At 36.6% G+C, this 19,700-nt stretch overlaps 1 protein-coding gene across 2 annotated transcripts in view; it reads right to left on the bottom strand.

Moving 5' to 3' along the window:
* The window catches only part of rcan2 (regulator of calcineurin 2), a 58,531-nt gene that overhangs the window by 13,517 nt on the left and 25,314 nt on the right, over positions 1 to 19,700 (bottom strand). Inside the window, exons 1-2 of one of the 2 annotated variants that reach the window (XM_052587145.1) lie at positions 9,888 to 10,126; positions 666 to 839 (exon numbers count right to left, since the gene is read on the bottom strand). In XM_052587145.1, the coding sequence (XP_052443105.1) occupies positions 666 to 839; positions 9,888 to 9,974 (261 nt within the window). In that variant the 5' untranslated portion in view covers positions 9,975 to 10,126. Of the gene's footprint in view, positions 1 to 665; positions 840 to 9,887; positions 10,127 to 19,700 lie in introns of those variants that run through there. The other variant, XM_052587144.1, reaches the window with a different exon arrangement.

Genomic DNA, 19,700 nt, shown 5'->3' with positions numbered 1-19,700 from the left:
TTTCAGTGTATTTTCATTCTACATCCTTTAAATTGCAGTTCTATATTATGTTTCTCAGCTCAGTTCTGAATGGCAAATAACCCCGCTGCACTCATATTTTCAAGATATCCTTCTTTTGAACCCTCATTTTGCAACAACCATGTCAGCCTGATTTTGGTAGTTACTCTGGTAAGTGGCTAATACCAGAATGCATCTATTTCAGAGCTGTCTGCTCCACCAGTGGATTCTGCCCTACTGGAGTTGTCTCATCCTGAATATGAGTTCATTCCCTGCTCACTGAGAAGGGTTAGAAAACCTGACATGATTAACAGAAGGATTAAGATACACATGATGCAATCTCTCGGTATCTTTCTATTGGTCTATAGTTTGTTCTATCAATTAAAAAAAATGTTTAAGCATGGCACTATAAAATGTTTGTCTTTTCTAGTAATTTGTTATTCCATTTGGTGCAAAGAAACTGCACACTTAGCAACATTGTATACTTTTTTTTAATATAACTCCAATTCAGATCTAATCGGGCAGAAGCAGCATAATACTTGACAAATGCATAGTTTGTATCTTAACCTGTTGTCTACATGTCACTCCTAAATGTACTTTATTATGGAAATGTACCCTTAGAAATACAGAGATCATACAAATTTTGGGCAAGTGAAGCCAGTTCTTACCTGGGCAAAGTAGAGTTTAAGTTTCTTTCCTCTGAAAGGTGTCTCGTGCAGCTCTATTCTAGCGCTGGCTGCTGCTTTGGGGTTACTGAAATTGATTCGTACACGACGGAAGCTCTTAAACTGCTGGAACGACACACCCTCATCGTACGCGAGGAAGAGCGCTTCGAACATTTCCTGAAAGACAAAAAATAAGGGATAAATATTTCAATTCTGTCCACTGGCAAATGTCAAAGCATGAATAATTCATATGTCTTCATAGAAGATAAAGAAAGTCGAGCAGGAATGTTTTTTTACTGTGCCAGAAACAAGCAAGACCTGTTCCACCAATATCAATCTTATCAGGGCTGTGAGAGAACAATTGCGAATAATCTCGGCATATTGGTGACAGGATGAAAGTCATTATATTCTTTATGGGACATGGCAGGATTTGGACTAGGAACGCCTCACAGATCATCCAGTCAGCTCAGCCAGAACTGGATCGTTTTGGAGAGACAGATTGACCGAGTCTGTTATGACACTTAGGGCCCTATTTTAACGATCTGAAACGCAAGTGTCAAAGCGCGAAGCGCAAGTAACTTTGTGGTCGGGTCTCGGCGCTGTTGCTATTTTCCCGGCGGGATAAATGGCTCTTGCGCCCGGCGCAAATCTAAAATGGGTTGGTCTGAAGTAGCTTCATTATTCATAGGTGTGGTTTGGGCGTAACGTGAAATAAACCAATCAGAGCGTCATCCAACATTCCCTTTAAAAGCAGGTGCGCAAGTTCCATTATGGATTGCTATTATTATACCAGGCGCACGCCAGGAGCGGTTCACAGCCGAGGAGACTGATGTTCTTGTAAGAGCAGTGAAAGACAGAGAAGTTGTGTTGTATGGGGATGGGAGAATAATTAGCCTGAATAATTTGTGAGCTAGTTTTATGCCTATTTTTTTCACATCTTCGTGGCACACCACAATGATTTCCGTCATCTCATGTGTTAATATTTTTTTAGTGTAACAATTTATGATTTGCAAAAATAACTGTTGCATCTGTGTAGATTACATGAGCAAAGTGTATGCGCGTTGTGCACGCTATACATTATGGCCAAGCATGCGCCCTTAAAATAGCATAATGAACAGCGCGCAACGCGCCACTGACTTTAGACTAGGTTTTTTCTGGTCAGTGGCGCAATTGTTTAATGGAACAACAAAATAGCACCAGGGATCGTTTGCGCCGGAACACGCCTCCTTTTTTGCGCTGAACCGCCCAGGGAGCGCAAGTTCATTCACTAGTTTAGCGACGTGCTTCTGTGGAGGGAAAAGCGCGCTTTGCGCGGGTGCAAAATAGGAATGACACATGCGTCGGTGTACAAAGTCAATTGCGCTGGGTGCAAGATAGGGCCCTTAATATTAATTTCCTGTGAAGGAATCGGAAAAAAAAGAAATCGGTCCTGCTGGGTCTTGGTCACCCTTAGCACTCTCAGCCTCATCTATTAAAGAGAGGACTTTCCCAAATCACATGTATTTACCTGCTTTCTAACCTTCACCATACAGACCATTAAAAGGATTGTTCACCCCAAATGAAAATTCTGTCATAATTAATTACAATTCAAACAGTAGAGCTTGGCACTAGAATGACCAGGTCATAATTTTGATTCCTAGGGAAAGCTACAACTGATAAAATGCAGACATTAAATGCAATAATATGTACATAAATGTATGCCAAATACATGAATGTAAATTTACTCACCCTTCCTGTTTACTCAAAACCTGCATTTCTTTCTTGCTTTATATAGAACAAAAGATATTTTGAAATATGTCAAAATGAGGGTAAGTGATGAGAAATTTTTCCTTTTTGGGTGGACTAACTCTTTAAAACATAATGCTTATTGTTTTTGTAGTGATATAATGGCTTCTAATTAATTTTCAGTGCTTTAGAAAACCTCTGCAAACTTATTTCTTAGAGGTGAGGTCATTTCTGCCACTAGCAGCAAAATTGCAAATAAATAAATAAATACCTAAATAAGTTTTTTTTAGGTGTGTGTGCATGTTTTAAAGCTTTTTAAATAGCTTATTAAATAAATAAAAGCACACTGTTATGAAACACTCTTTCAGAGTAGCATCTGAAACAGGATTGCTGGAACTGGAAAAGAAACACCTTAGACTGATTAGTATCCCCCCCCCCCCCCCAAAAAAAAAATCATCAAATGTACACAGGCTATCACATTCCTGATTTGATTGTTCAATTTAGTGAGGTATTAAATTGCATTATTTTCAGAGACCTGTTAAAACGGCTAACGTCTCAGTGTTGGGTTTGCTTTGCCTTTTAAAGGCATAGCACATACGCACTTGGAAGTGAGGCCAATGTGTACACCAAAAATAGGTATTCAACATGAAACCCTCAAATATGCCCTGAAATTCCAGCCAATCACTGGTGAAACACTTCAATATTATGACAAACATTAATCTAAAATATGAAATATGAAACACAAGAAGGTAGATGTGAAAATTATGTGACAGATGTGCTTTGTTTGTATCAGTAATCAAGTTCAGGTAGAGATGATGAAATCTGAAGGGTGAATAGTTTATACTTAAAATCCAACCAGCAAATAATATATCTCTTCCATCCAGCTCATATTTATTTTCATAAAACTCAAATGCGATTACATATTAAGACTGCATGCTAAAAAAAAGTACTGCTTTTATTCCTTTAAATAATCTCTAAAATGTACGGTTGTAAAAGCACCTGCATTTGTTGCAAACAAATGTCTCTAGTCTCAGTTAACTAGAGTTCAAGACTGCTGACATCTTCTGATAAGTGTACAATTTCTTGCTTTAGATGAAAACAACTTCTACAAATTACTCTTCACAGTCAGTCACCAGAGATTTTGCTCAGTGCTTCCCAATACACACAATCTAAAGTTGTCACTTTTAGCATCAGGAAATAGTTAATGTGCTCGATAAAAATGTTCAGAGATGGGGGCAGATGAAAGATTAGAGCCGCTGGCTGGTACTCTCCTGCAGAGACAGATGGAGAGCTGTGGCTGTTTTCTTCCACAGCCTAAATTCGCCATACACCTTGTATCCTGTCACAATCTGTGAGAAACATCCAGCATATTCCTTCATCTTTGAGCCAAGAGTCAGCGTCTCTAGAGATGACAGCTGTGGATATGTCACGTCCACCGTGTGTCAGGACGGGCACTGACAGCTGGGCTCGTTTTGAATTACTCAGCAATGACAGGTGACACTAGATGAGTCCATGAGAGTTACGGTGCATATGTGCACATTTTCTATCCTGCAGATTTCTGACTCAGCACTTCCCTGAAGTTTTACAAGATGTCAAGTGCATCCAGAGCTAACTTGATGGTGTGTAAAATGCAGATCAAAGCACATTTGTCTGATCCACTGCACCTTGAAATTAGATCATTTACTACCGTCACAGCACTGTTGGTCACCAGCATATGTCGAGTTTTGGATGCTAATGTCCCTATCAGGCATCTTAACTAGCTTAACTGCAAAAATACGGTGACTGCGAAAATCTAAAGTGATGAAACTATGGTGTGTGCTTTTTTACACTTTCATAGGTTTCACTTTATACTGTTTGAATTTATTTAAAGCTGAAATCTTAGATTTGTCTCATAGCAGAAAACCTGCTCTGTCTGTCGATGCGTTGTCAGTTTTCTCTTTGGTCTGCGATGTATTTTTCACTGCGTGAGAACATAAGTGTAGTGTGAGAGTGCCGTTGTTTGTCGGGGATAGCAACGGTAACTAAGGTGTGTGGTACTTTGCGAACGGTCAATTCAGACCAGGTTTATTTCTACAAATATCCTCTAACACATCACCACTTTGAATGACATTTTTACATTTTTATGGTTGGTGTTTGCCCTTGCTGTCCACTGCCATGTTGGATGTGGATGTCAGGGTGTTGTTATGGGGCTTTTAATCACATTTCATATGATTGAAAAGATGCTCTGAGTGCTTGCTAAGTGAGGTTATTATTGGTTTCTGAAATATCATTCTTATTCTTAGCACAAACAGTGCAGGAAGAATTGCAAGGTGGAGTTTAACACTTACAGTTAGGAGTCTGATCATATCACTATAGTAGGCAATAATAGAGACATTTGCATTAACAAACACCAAAAATATACAATATCTGAATCACGTCCATGGAATGTGTTTGAAAATAAAACCTAATGGAAACATCAAGGTTATGGGCATCACTTTCTTCCTTGAGTATATGAGGCCTAATATGCAAATTAATAAGCAAACAAACGTAATATTTTAAACAAGGTGTTGGAGATAAATATAGCTGAAGTATTATTTTACTTTATTTCCACAGGTTACATAGTGTTATGCTCATTTCTGAGAGCCCTCAGCAGACATTTCAAAGCTAAGTATTTGTAGTGGAAATAAATCACATTCCTTTACAAAAATGGACACCATGAGATGAAGGGAGGCGGATGAAGGGTTATGTGCAGTGGAATATTTTGCCACTGGCTTTCTAAAAATATTACTGTATCTAATCATAAAAGGATCTGTGGAATGATATATTTTACATTTTCCAAAAAAACAAAAACAAAAAAAAAAACACCAGGACTTTGATGCATAGTGTTTTTTTTCCCATTCACAGTAAACACACACACACACACACACATTAAGTATTAATTTATATAAATATTTACGTGGAGACTTTAAAATTGGATATTAGCAAATTGACAGGGCTGCTCTTCATTTACCACCACTTTGAGACACACAATTTAAAAACAGAAACAGCAGTTGGCTTTAAGTGGACCCATTTAAAGTGGTGGAAATGAACATTGATACCATCTGGTACTTGCTGGTATAAATGTCATGAGAATTATGTTGTAAAAGATAGTCTTGATCACAATGAAGCTCATACTACAGTGCATACACAATGTCGATTAACATTTTTATTATTTTTGCTAATGTTAAAGCATCCCATTGACCTAAGTCACAGAAGACACAATATTTAACTCAATTCAAACTAAAAGCAAGGCTCTGCACCATCCTAGGCACATAGTAGTACAATATAATGTTGTTTTTGATGTATCTGCTCTGAGCACCATTTTGAGTTGTTTTTTAATTTGTTTAATGGTGCATGCATGCTCATATTCCATATTTTTACATTTACTGTAATACAAAAGCTTTGAAAGAATAGGTCACTGAAGTATGAACAATATACAATCATTTACACACACTTATGTCTTTCTCAATCTATATGACATTACATCATCTAGGAGTAATTTTAGTTTATACCAACAACAAATTTTTTACGAAAGTTGTGAAATATTCAATGAATGTTAAAGCCCTCAGTTATGGTATTTTATGAAGGTCAAAATAAATTAGACGTATGGTATATTGCAATCAAAAATGCAATTCATAAAGTAGCCAAAAAACACATTGCTACGCACTGCAGGTTTTAAAAAAACAGACGTGCTTGAATCCGATGGGATAAAAATCATAAAGTACCTGACCTTCTCAAGAACATGTCCATTTTAGGTGCGAATGGAGCGTTAAAGGACCAATCAGGGTGAATTATATTAGAAAGAGAGGGAAAACTCATTTGTTTTGGAAGCAGCAAGCAGCCATGTTCATTTATAAACAGCCTTTGGTGACGTTTGGGCTGCTATATGATCTCAACCTACTAAAGCATGAAATTACTGTGCAATGACACGCTCAGTTACAAGCTTTTTTCTTGACAGATAAAAAGTCCATCAAGGATAAGAGAGATGCTAAAAATAACACACATTAGCCCAGTGACACCTCACTTAACTTCACATAGATAGTTGCTTTCCTGCCAAGACAAACTAACGCGAGTACAAACTGCGTCAGATGACAATACTAAAATGTAAACAGCAGATATAGCTGGAGAGTCCATTAGAATGGAATGATTGGCCTTCCCATCAAGGAAAAAAAAATGAGGTGCTATGCTTTTCCACTCTTCTTTGAGGATGGTGTGGTAGGCATAAAGGCATTTAAGCAATTACAGCTGTTTTTCAGCCAAGCCGTGTGTTTACTGTTCACATTGTGGCTTGAAAACGTTCTTAATAGGGGGTGGAAAAGGGGAAAACGCAAACTGAGCCTAACCTTAACATTAATCCTTAAATGAATGTCAAATTTAACAGTCCCCTGCTTTTAATCAAGACCAGATCCTCTCCTTGCTGGGAGATGAATTAGCGTCAGATGATGTGGAGGAAAAGGTGAGTTTTTCTTTGCATGGAGAGACACTATTCATCTTAAACAGATCCAGGCCAGATCCTCTCAAGCTCTTTTTTTTTTTGGCTCAACTTTGACCTTGGTTAAATATATCTCTTTAAATGTACAATCTAAAGCTGCACATTGCTTCTCTTAGGACTGCACACCTAAATAACTCGTGAATACTGTGTATAATATGGTAAAGTAAACAAACAGAGGTCTCAGACCTGTTCACCAGCCTTCTGGTGCATATTTTGCACCAATTTTTTGTTTGATCTGGCCATCTCTAATCTGAATGGCTGCCTTTATGTTTTAACACAGGTTTTTATCAGTCTGCTTGGAAACAATGTTTAAAAGGTACTGTGTGTACACAACATACATTTTTGAGGAAGAAATTAAATTTAAATGAAGACTTTGTTTTGTAACTATACAGTAGTGTCTCTATCGTTTGTATTTTTTACTTTTGGACCAGGCTGAAATTCTGATCACAAGTCTAAACACAATTTCTGCGATCTTCCCAGTTTTCACTAGTTTGCAAAGACTGTGTCACTTTACAAATAATGGCTGTCTTGATGTTATTGTGGTATTTGGCACCAGTGTCATGGCTAACTGAAACCAAAACTATATATAAAAAAAGAAAAATTGTTAAATAAATCTGATATAAATAAAAAATAAATATTAGATGTCACACTTATACAAAAAAAACACTTATATAAAAAAAGTGTTGCCTTGCGAAGTAGTAAAATAGAACTATATAAAAAAATAATAATAATAAAAATGACAATAGCACATAAAATCACTTAAAATGTTTTTAAATTACTTTTAAAAACTAATTAGAAATATTAGTGTAATAGTATATAAATACTAAAATAACACAGTCTGGCACTAATCTAGTTTATATTTATATTCCGATAAAAAGATGCTACAAATAAACCCTCCCTAAACGGCAAAAGAAAAAAAAGTAAGTGGTTAGAATTATGTTCATATTTAAAAACCAAAACCTTTTGAGTCTTCTAGCACAATCAGGTAAAGGACTATCAAATTCTTACTGACTGAGAACAGGGAAAGAATGCTTTGACTTGGTGAACTGATATGACAGGAAATGGAGACGTGCTGCAGTGCCTGAGATGTTCTTACTGTTATTAGAGGAAGCAGGTCGCCTCCATGGTACCCAGAGAAAATAAATGTGACCTCCTGACTTTCAGTGTTTCCAGCAAGGATCAAATAAATGTGGAAAGCCCAGAAGACCCGCTGCTCTTCCTGCTATTACTCAGCATTATGGCCCAGCTGAAACTCAGCCCTGTCACAGCATAGGCAATATGAAACATGTCACAAGAAACACAGGAGGCAGGAAGAGACAGACACAGGGGTCCAGAAACTGCATGATCTTATAATGGTGAATAGAAGGTATGCATATGGGAAAGATAAAGAGGTAGTATATATGGAAAATACTGCCATATCAATCTATATTCTTGACAGCATGAAAACTTGTTTAGAAAGTTTTCCAAAGCCATATGGTAGCTTTTGGTAATGTACAGTACTCAAAGCAGTTATTTAACCTGCAAGAGGAGGTGGAATAGACATAAAAGTTACAAAATCTGTTCCCAACACAAAGCCAAAATATAGATTCAGTAGACTTGCAATATATCGTTCACATCGACTTTTTTTGTGTATTCTATGAATAGTTGTATGGCAAGTGCAGTGAATGATTTATAAAAATAAAAAAATCTACAGAAGAAGAAAGCTTTTCATCAAGAATTTTCTTCAGATTTTCTTATGAGACGACACCAAATACGAGACTGAGTAATGTCATATTTCAATAGCGCTTCGTACAATATAGATTGTTTCAAAGCTCTGTTCGTAAGTTACATCAAATCATAGTTTTATGTGACAACAAGTGCTCTGTGAACTTAAACGAAAGTGTAAGTGTAAAAGATCTGTTACATTCATATTCCCCTGAAAAAATGCATTAACAGCTATTTGTTCAAATGAAAATATAAACAAAAGAAAAACATTTCATAATTGAACATAAATCTTGGTGTGAACATGCCTTAAGCATTTCTCTTTTCAGAATCCAGTTATCAGAAACAGAATCAGAATAAAGCCCCATCCTGCATTATTTCCTGCTTAATTATAAGTTTCACTCGAAAAAGTAGCCTAACATTACAATTGAATTTTCCTTTGTAGATGCTTCCATGATGTTACACAAAAAAAAAATTTAGTGGGGGGGGGGGATACATAGCGCTTAGGAGGACTCCTTAGCTACTGACATTCCTTCCATGTGCAATGAAGACGCATAAAAATTGTCAGCAAATGGTGTCAGGATAGAGAGATACACAAAAGATCCCTGTGGCCCTTTTAAATCTGACCCTAGCTGCAAAACGCTGATATTTAATAAAGGACAGTATAATGTAATTCAGTTAGAACAGATTCCACAGATTCCAAAGGGTGCAATGAAGCATTACAAACACCCATCCAATTAAAGGATGTGGAATCAATGATAACCTCGTATGTCTGACTGAGTGTGTGATGTGAAAGATGAGCATGTCACAGACTTCAGAGAATGGTCAGTCGGGCAAAAGCGTGATGCACTGAGATCAAGTGTATTTTTTTTGTAATGAATGGTGTGCGGCGTGAATGAAAATAGCTGTCACAACAACCCTATGAGGCAAGACAATCAAAACCACCACCAGGCAAAATCATTAGACAGAAAATCATTTTAAAGAGGTGCATTTACAAACACAGTCACTTGAAAGACAAGACAAAATGGTCAAATTTGAATCGATGAGACTTTTAATGCAAAGTTGGTGTGAAAACCTACTGTAATCTGTCTTTTTTATATGGATGTACATAATGAGACACTCTAGGCTGTTAGTATATTGACATAAAAAAACTCTATAAACATAATAACCCTTTACATTTGTACCTCAGACTAAAGGATGTCAATGTGACAGTCCAAACATCTCTTAAGATCAGTTACACCAACCCTCAGCCGTACATGCCCTAAACAAGTTGGAAGTTCCTGCCCTACCTTGACCTCCCGACTGGTGAACACCTCCACGTCCACCGCGCAGGCGATGAGAGTGGAGATAATACAGTCCACGCTCCTGGAGGGCATGCTGGGCTCACTCAGGTTGAAGGGATGACCGGCCCCTGACAGAGTATGTGTGAGGAGCGCGTCTGAATGCACGCAAGGCTATGTGTGAGTGTTTGGATGTGCTGCTTTCCTGCTCTGAAGAGCCTGCTGTAACTCTTAGACGTACTTGTGTGTGTATGTGTGTGTGTGTGTGTGTGCTAAAACCCCCACCCCTCACCTCCTCCTCTCTCTCTCTCTCTCTCACTCACTCACTCCATACAGTGACATCACTGCCTCTCTTTATGAATGCTTGCTTGCACTTGCTCACACCAGGGTGTTTTTTATTCACAAATTAAGTCTTTTCTCTTTTATTTTGTCTCCTGTAGCTGTTCTTGGTTCCAAAAACTGGTATTTGTGAACAGAGTATGAAATACAATAAGATATGTTCTATTTCTACACCTTTTATTTTTGTCAGTTTATCTCATTATCACTCTGATAGGAAAAGAAAGACAGGAGAGTGACTCAGCACTGCAGGTTTATATAAAGTCGCATAATAGACACTAGTGAGCGGATGAAAATGAGAGCTCTAGAACAAGAAGGATGGAGAGAGAGAGAGAGAGAGAGAGAGAGAGAGAGAGAGAGAGAGAGATGAGGTCTGTGGATCCCGGCACGACGGATATATTATTAATATACCACTCATTTACGTGACATCATTCATCATGCAACAAAAAGGCATTCATAGGGGAGTTTTCTAAATATAGAAGGTTATTTTTGTTTCTCCAGCTTGATGTCACACTGTTTTGATTTTTAAGACAGAGTGTCTAAAGAAATGTAGTACAAAACACTTGTGTTTAGCTCTAAATTACAGCAGGCTGAAGGGGACTTGTCAGGGTGTTCAATTTTTGTTCAAATTACTGGTAAATACTTATGGTAGGATACATTGATATTCACAGTCATTTGTAATAATTTTATAGACAATAAAGTAATTCTGTACTTTATTATGGACAATAAATTCATTGTGTGATGGATTTAATCAGCCCTTACGTTTTGTAAATACTATGATAAATATAATAATGTATAAGAGAGCTAAGAAATGTTTCAACATCTGATTTTAATTCCAGTACAAAAAATTATATTAGGTTTGATTCATTTTTGTGATTAAGTTTATATATATATATATATATATATATATATATACTTGGACAACCTATGTAGAAAATCATGGAAGTAAGTTGTTTTGTGTGGATGTGCTAGACTTCTGGTTCATTAGCCGCTGTAGGGAAATAACGAGAAGTGCTGTAAATTATAACACTGTTTGCATTACAAACCAGTGTGTTCATAATTAATATAATACGTTAATACACACTCGTTTGCAATATCAAGCAACAAAATGAGCTGTATTGTACAGCTAAAAATAGCTGGAAGCGAATTCCACCGGAAGCCAGACACATTAAATTTATACATGACCGTGCCCATTTTTACGGGAGAAATATGTTGGAAACATTATACAAACTAATTTGCTAAATGTCACAATTATCCAATAAGAATCAGAATCCAGGTAACAGGAATATAAAACAGGGAAGAATGGAAAAACAGAGATAGAATGGGGACAAAAACAGATAGAAAGGTCAGTGGCCATCCTAAACGAAGCATGCTAAAAGACCCCTGAGAGTTGAGTCATCACATTGTCTGCACTGCGGCCCCAGAAGATCGTGTTTACTTTTCCAGCACTCCACAGAATGGACCTGTGAAAGTATGTTACATGTAAGCACTGTTTTTATCGGCGCGAGTCAATAAATGAACAGTTTAAATGACTCTGGCACCAAGGCAACCTTAAGAGGGAGAATGGCCTCACTACATAACATCAGGTGAAGAAAAGCCCAGAAGAAAGCTGCTAATCTAAGCAGGCTTGAGTATAATGGATGCAGGATATGAGGCTCCTGGTTTATACACCAATTGGGCTAGATGATAGTGACTGTGCAAATGGCATGAGGGTCCTTGAGGATGACAAGGCTAGGACAGAGTAATACTTCCTGAGATGCCATGAGACTTTTTAATTAAGAAGTGAGGACAGCCATTACAACACCATCAGTAGTACACACACAACCACACAGACACACTGTTAGATGGATTGGATGCTACGTCAAACACTGAAAGAGCATTTTTTATGATTGTGTTTGAATATTTAGTAATAAACCTCAAATTTATGGTATTTTACACGTATGTCTTATAGTCAGTTTAAAGGGTTAGTTTATTTATTAACATTATTTACTCACCTTCATGTTGTTTCAAACTCACAAAACCTCCGCTCGTCTTCGGAACACGAATTAAGATATTTTTGATGCATCCCACGAGCTCCCTGACCCTCCCATAGACAGCAAGGTTCCATGGTAAAATAATCCATGTTACATCAGGGGTTCAACCACAATTTTACAAAGCTACTTATCCGCAGAGGAGACAAATTGTTGAATAAAGTAGTTATTTTTGTTTTCCTTTCTGCAGAAAAGTATTGAGGTTGAACCCCAGATGTCACATGGATTATTTTACCGATGTCCTTGCTACGTTTCTGGACCTTGATTGTGTAAGGATCCTTGCTGTCTATGGTAGGGTCAGAGAGCGATCAGATTCCATCAAAAATATCTTAATTTGTGTTCCGAATATGAACGGAAGTCTTACGGGTTTGGAACGGCATTAGGGTGAGTAATTAAGGACAGAATTTTCATTTTTGGGTGAACTATCCCTTTAACATTAGCCCAATCATTGTGCTGATAATTCCATTACAGAATTTGCAAAAGGCATTAAAGGACTGTTCACACTAGATAACTATTATATTTTAATAATGGTTCTAATTCTATAAGAATAGTAATTTTAATAAAACTATAACAATAATGACATTGAAGAACAATATTTTTCGAATCACCTACCACAACAATTCCTAGTACTGCTCCCAGTTTTTTTTTTTTTTTTACTTACTATGTGACAATTATTAAAACCATAGATTTTACCATGGACAGGTCTAAGCGTGACAAAAACTAAATGTGTCAAACTGTGGTAATGTACCACTATGTTGGCAGCTTTAGATGATTAGCACTACAAGATGGGATTATCGTTTGTTGTGTTGTACCTGGCAAGGACAAGGTGTCAAGCACACACTGAATCAATGTTTTTTTTTTCGTTCAGAACATCACTGCTTTGCTCACTTACACATGAACTGATCATTTGCTGAGTAAACAGGTTCTCATATTGAACAGGTGCTTTTCCACTCACTCTACAATAAATCTTGATAAAAATTGTGTTCTTCCTGCTCTATTGTCAAATTAAAATGAGCTCATGCTGGAGCATCAGGTAATCTCAGAGAGGGCAGGAGACCATGTGACATAATAAATATGCAGTCTGACTGACAGTGATGCAGTCTACCCTTAGTCATCCATTACTTTCTCTCTCTCTCTCTGTATGTCTCAGGGGTTGGTCACTATCTACAGGTGTGGAATAGCAATAGCAGTGGCAATATTCTGGAGACTCTAAACCAATCTATCTGGGCTTTGTTATGGAAATGCTGTAATCCCCTGTTTCCTCCAGAACAGCACTGAACACAGTCTGCAATAAATCCACATATACAGACTCAGCGCACAGATGCAAATACACACTATGCAAAAAAAAAAAAAAAAGATTGGCAAAGAAAAGCAATGCGGTGGTAAAAGTGGACTTAAAGTAGAAAATGGATGGAGAAAAAATTTCAATGTTAGTGTGTATGGGTATAAATGTGTGTGTCATGTTTTCTACAAAAATGTCAATAATAATATAAAATGGAAAAAAACTGAAATAATAAGAAATGTTTCTTGAGAACAATATTAGCATATCTGAATGATATCTAAAGGATCATGTGCCATTGAAGAGTATTGATCCTAAAAATTCAGCGTTTCCTTTACAGGAATATATCACAATTTTAAATATAATAAAAACAAATATTGATAATAATAAAAAATTATACTTTTTTTTTTTTTTTTACACGTGTGTGTGTGTGTGTGTGTGTGTTTTGGACTATATGCTTAGTGAATATATTCTTCATAGTGTTTATGCCTCAGTGTAGGTAAGTGCTAGTGGAAGTGTTTACAAAAATTAGCCAGGTCACACACATCAGTAGGGTGAGAGTCATCTGGTAATAAATGGCATCTGAATATATCCATTATGCGGGAATGCAAAATACAGGTTCTGAATATTTATTCAGTTCTCACAGCTTTCCATAGACACACACAAAACAGATGTCCCTATTTTCACAAAATAAAAGGTCTGAAATATCACCTATGTGAATGAAACACATGGTCAATAGTTACAGAGAAAATCAACAGATTCATTATGTATTACTGGATTCATTACATTTTATGTTCATTAATTAATTAATATTATTTTATTTTCTTAAGTAGGAATTACACTTCAAACCACTTTGAAAATCTGGGATTAAAAATGTAAAGATACACAACATATATAGATAAACATATACTACACACACACACACACACACACACACACACACACATATATAATATATATAAAGCCAGTGCAATTCATTTATTCTTGCTTTAGTTACACGGTTACATATTTAGTTACATATAGTTAATTTTTTCAATATTCTTCTTGTAGGACTTTATTTTTATTGTCAGTTCTGCTTTTGCAGCTCAAACAGATGAACAGGTAATATATATAAAAATTCTATAATGTACCTGTAACCTTGGAAAAAGAATGATTCATGATTTTGAAAAATGTAAACAAAGAATTACATTATGACATCATAACGTAAAATAATTAAGAAATATAAAAATTTTCAATTTCAATGTCACCAGTCAGCAAATCTATGACTCTGGGCATGTGAATTTGTTTTAGAACTGAAGCACAAGATGCACTTTGGAACAATCTCAGTTAATAATACTACGCGATCGTTAGGTTGTAGACACATACATTATTATTTTCATGTGTTAACAGACCAAAACACATGCACTCACACATTCACACTCCATTTGGGAGCGCTGTTATCATTAGATATATCTAACGGAGATTCAGGTGGCCAGATGTCCTTTATTTCCTCTCTGGACATGTTTAATTTGATGAAGCTGATAGTGTTCCTGCGTCTGCAGGGAGCGGCCGGAGAGAGGAGATTATTAGCTCAAACTGAAACCACCTGTATATACGGCACAGCAGACTCACAGACAGTGCTGTGTGTGTTCAAATGCTATCTGCAGCAATAGATGAAAATGAAGTGAGATGAAGAGTGCGTGTGAGAGGCCTGTCTGGAATGATGATCCAACTTACGATGACCTTCTGAGGGTAGGCTAAGGTGAAAAAATAAGGAGAAACTGAGGATGTGTGTTAGGGATACATATAGACTAAGGATATGTTTGCAATGGCATAGGCTACTAGTATATCAACTCTAAGTGCATGAAAACATCCTGCAAAGTTACATTTGATAGTGCACGTGTATAGAGTTATTGTCTCTCAAAAGAAGAATACGACTCTAAATCATTTAAACGAGTCATTTTTCAAACGAATCCCAAGCTGTTTCATTTTGACGTTAACATGAAACATTAGCATATTGCCCATACCACTTGTTCTGACATTTTCCATAATTAAGTGCTATAATCGTATAACTCGTGTGTTTTTAACATAAAGTTGTGTTTATTTGACAGTTTGAGAAGTGGTGAAGTTTAGTTGAAGAGTTTAGTAGTCACATGCCATGTGACAGCTGCTTTCTGTGCACATGCTTTTGATGTGTGTGCTCAGAAGTTTAAACTAATATGGTTTAAAAGACATGATAATCAGAACCAAACAGATGTTGATGCTGTATTTTTCATCATATAGGCTTTAAACAGTAGTGTATATGTAAAATGCTTTCATAAAACTGCAGACATGTAAATTGAAACAATACAAAACGGTTGGCGTACAATACATTATATACTGTACAGTATGCTAGTATTCCAATCCAAATATAGCCACAGAAAAGAAAAATAGGAAACAAAGAGACAAGAGTATTCGAAATGAAAGAGAGCAGCGAAACAAGTAGACAAACACACAATGAGAATGAGAGGGGGATGAGGAAAGGAAGAAGAGAGGACAGCAGCGAGCTGATTAATGGCACTGCTGATGAAAGGCTAGTATTGACGTCAGACACACAATAGACGGAGAAGAAAGTGAGAGAGCGAAGGAGAAAGCCTTTCACTCAAGCTCACACACTGTATTCGTGGAATATATGCACACATAATTCCATTCAAGTAGACAATGTTACATTCTCTCACATTCAGCAGTTTAAAAGCAGAATTAATTTCCCTTTGATGAGCACTCTACAAGATCCTTTTCATCCTGAATTAGCTTTAGAAGACCGAATTGTGAATGAAAGGACCTTATAAATTGCTACTTTGCACAGAGCCACAGCCTAGCAGTTGCTCCAACACATTGAGCTGTGATGCTCACACAGCTAATATATCACTAGCTACACTATTTTTGAGGAATGGTGCCAAATAAAAGCCTTGCTTTAGTATCTTGTTTATGAGCACAATAATAAAAAAATGAATTATCTCAGATTCCTATGATCTCTTATGCACACCAAGGCCGCATTTAAAAATAGAGTAAAAACAGTAATATTGTGAAATATTATAGGATTTAAAATGTTTTCTATTTGAATATGTTTCAAATGTATTCCTTTGATGCAAAGCTGAATTTTCAGCATCATTACTCCAGTCTTCATTTCCTCCAGAAATCATTCTAATGTGCTTTTTCATATTTTTGTGAAAACTGTCATACAGGATTTTTTTTTCAGGGTTTTTTGAGGAACAGCCAGCTTTTTGGCCTCATACAGCACATGAGGTATAAAAAGAGTATATAGGGTGTATCATGTAAGATGTAAAGTAAGTATGTTATACGGTTAAATTTATATACACAAACAGAACACATTACAAAATTACTCATTCAAGAGTCATAACATCAGTCTTGTCATCTAGAGCTGCCTGATACACCATGACTGATGCAGTGTTTAACCTTGGTCATAATTTCTGCTAGTAATATTTCCATTACCGTGACATGACCTTAATCTTTGCTCCAAACACATGCTCAAGGTCACAGCACTGCCTCATGTGGCCTGTCTTGGGCAGCAGAGCTAGTCGGTTACCTTGGTGACACCAGAGTACCAGTGGGGGTGGAGGGGGGGGGGGGGGGGTGCTGCGGATACCTCCTGCTTAAAGAATGTCATGTCTGATAGTTTCTATGGGATCAGGGCCAATTTCAAAGAGATTAGGGACAATTTCGATGGGATTTAGTACATTTCGTATTGGATTTTAGTTGACCCAAAGAACAATTTATGACTGGGATTATATAGAGATAAAATTAGGTTGAAAGCAGACTCCAAAAATGCAGACAGATGTGTTCAACCTCAGAAAACCTGTAGAGGTTGAGAGAGATTATTGAGCATGACAATCTAAAGTTTTAGAATGAAAAATATGTGAATTCTGTATTTAAAATATTAGAATACCAAACATTACAATATAGACGTTACCATTCAAATGTTTTGTTTTATTATTAATAATCAACAAAAATATATTAAACTGATAAAAAATGACAACATACACATTTATAATATTACAATTACATTTTCTATTACAATAAATTCTGTTATTTTGAACTTATTATTTATGAAAAATATGTTTCATGGTTCACACAAAAATATTAAACAGCAGAACAGCATAATTTCTAAAAGATCACGTTACACTGAAGACTGTAGTGGCTGCTTGAAAATTCTGCTTAATTACATAATGAAATATATTAAAATATAATACAGGTGTTTTAAATTGGAATAATATTTCACAATATTACTGTTTTTAACATGCAATTTTTTGAATCCACCTGTAATTGTTTTAAAGGTTTAAAAATATTATTCTTGTTTATTTAAATTAGTCTTGGCAATACAAAGTATGTCATTTTGACCTGATTTTGTTGGAAATATAATTTTATCACAAATCTAAAATGGTGCAATGTTCAAAACTTCTCAGAAAATGACAAAACAAATATCCTGTGATATGTGTAAACACAGTTGGATTTTGTTAGTGGACAAATTAAATAAACAGCTGAGAGTGTTACACATGTGTTTTATGAGCGTTTATTTTCTAAAAATCCACAGGGCCAAATGTTCCCATAGTTGAAGAAACACCCATAAACAAATGTGGGGCTGATGTGGTCAGTGCAGCTCGCTGATGCACAGGAGGTTTAAATTCATGCAGGTGTTCTAGTTTGACAGGAGTGTATCTGTGCTCTGAAGTGCTTTTCCCCCCAAAGGCCATTCGCAATAGTGTTACACACTGCTCGGCACGTACAACAGCACGCAATCGTGCAAACACACTTCCGTGCCTATTTACACAAACGATACCTACTTTATCTCCAAGTAAACACAACAGTTGCACAACAGCTGATTTCCATAAACAGACAAATGCATGCTCTCAAATGCACTCTCTGTCTCTGTGAAGCTGTGACAGGCAGTAGTACTGCTTTAACCACTTGGCGGCTGAGCAGTGACACTAAAGGACTAATGTGGTGCAGTGACGCCTGCCCTGCGCATGAGTCACGATGGCTCTGATCCGAGCTCTGCGACGTGAATGCTGAACATGGCAGTCGGCCCATACAAAACCAGTCAAGCATGAGACAGCCAGTGTGTCACTGCCAATCAGGAGCATCACAGCCTTGCAGGCCTGATGTGGGTTTGAAGCTCTCCTGTATGTAACAGTTACAGAATAGTCTCAATCATAGGAAAGCTACTGATCCTTGCACAGTAAAATAGCGCTAACTGCTATTTCTGGAAACAGATTCGAATGTCAAATGCATAAATGTAAATGAGAGTTGCCAGTTTCTGCCAACATGTGGATCTGTCTAGCAATGCGACAAAGCTGAGATAAGTTTACCTTTATGCAAATGAGCAGTGATATAATTTGGAAATGTGGAAAATGTAAAGTGTAGACACTATACTAATCAACCGAAGAACAATAACATAAAAAACAAACAAAAATGATTTTAAAACTTAAATGAATAAAATGTTCTGATAAAAAAAAAAAGTTTAATTCGGATTGTCTTTTTCTCCTACAGATGACAGGACCCTGTATGTCATAGTACTAAATTAAAAAAGTTGTAAAAAGTTGAGAGATTCTGAGACGTCACTTGCGGAAGTGCAGGTGTCTGAGAGTGAAAATTTGACGACCCTATTTTTAACGATCTAAATGCAAAGTGTAAAGCTCACGGTGCAGGTGCACTCAGGGTGTGTCCAAATCCACTTTTGTTATTTTAACGATGGAAAAAACGGTTGGCGCCCCAGGGCGCATGGTCTAAACGAGTTGTCCCTATTCTCTTAATGACTAATGGGTGTTTTTTGGACGTAACGTGCAATAAACCAATCAGAGTCTCATCTTCCTTTCCCTTTAAGAGCCTGTTGCGCCCGTGCCATGACGGATTTGCTATTTACACAGCGGAATTTGGCACGCACAAAGACAGAACACGTCTCCGAGATGAAACAGAGCTGCTCGTGAGCAAGCAAATAGATAGCCTAATTCTGATTTTATATATATATATATATATATATATATATATATATATATATATATATACATATATTTAGCCTACAAAAAAAATCTTATGCATTGCAATCCTTTGATTTGTAATATTTGGCATGTTTGTGTGCTGCGGTGTGTTTGATAAGCAGCATGTACACTCTTTAAATAACAAAGAAAAAACATTGCGCCA

The sequence above is a fragment of the Carassius gibelio genome, chromosome B20 (assembly GCF_023724105.1).
Source record: "Carassius gibelio isolate Cgi1373 ecotype wild population from Czech Republic chromosome B20, carGib1.2-hapl.c, whole genome shotgun sequence".
Lineage (NCBI taxonomy): Eukaryota > Metazoa > Chordata > Actinopteri > Cypriniformes > Cyprinidae > Carassius > Carassius gibelio.
The sequence above is the reverse complement of the archived record's forward strand: the minus strand, read 5'-3'. Positions and strand labels throughout refer to the sequence as shown.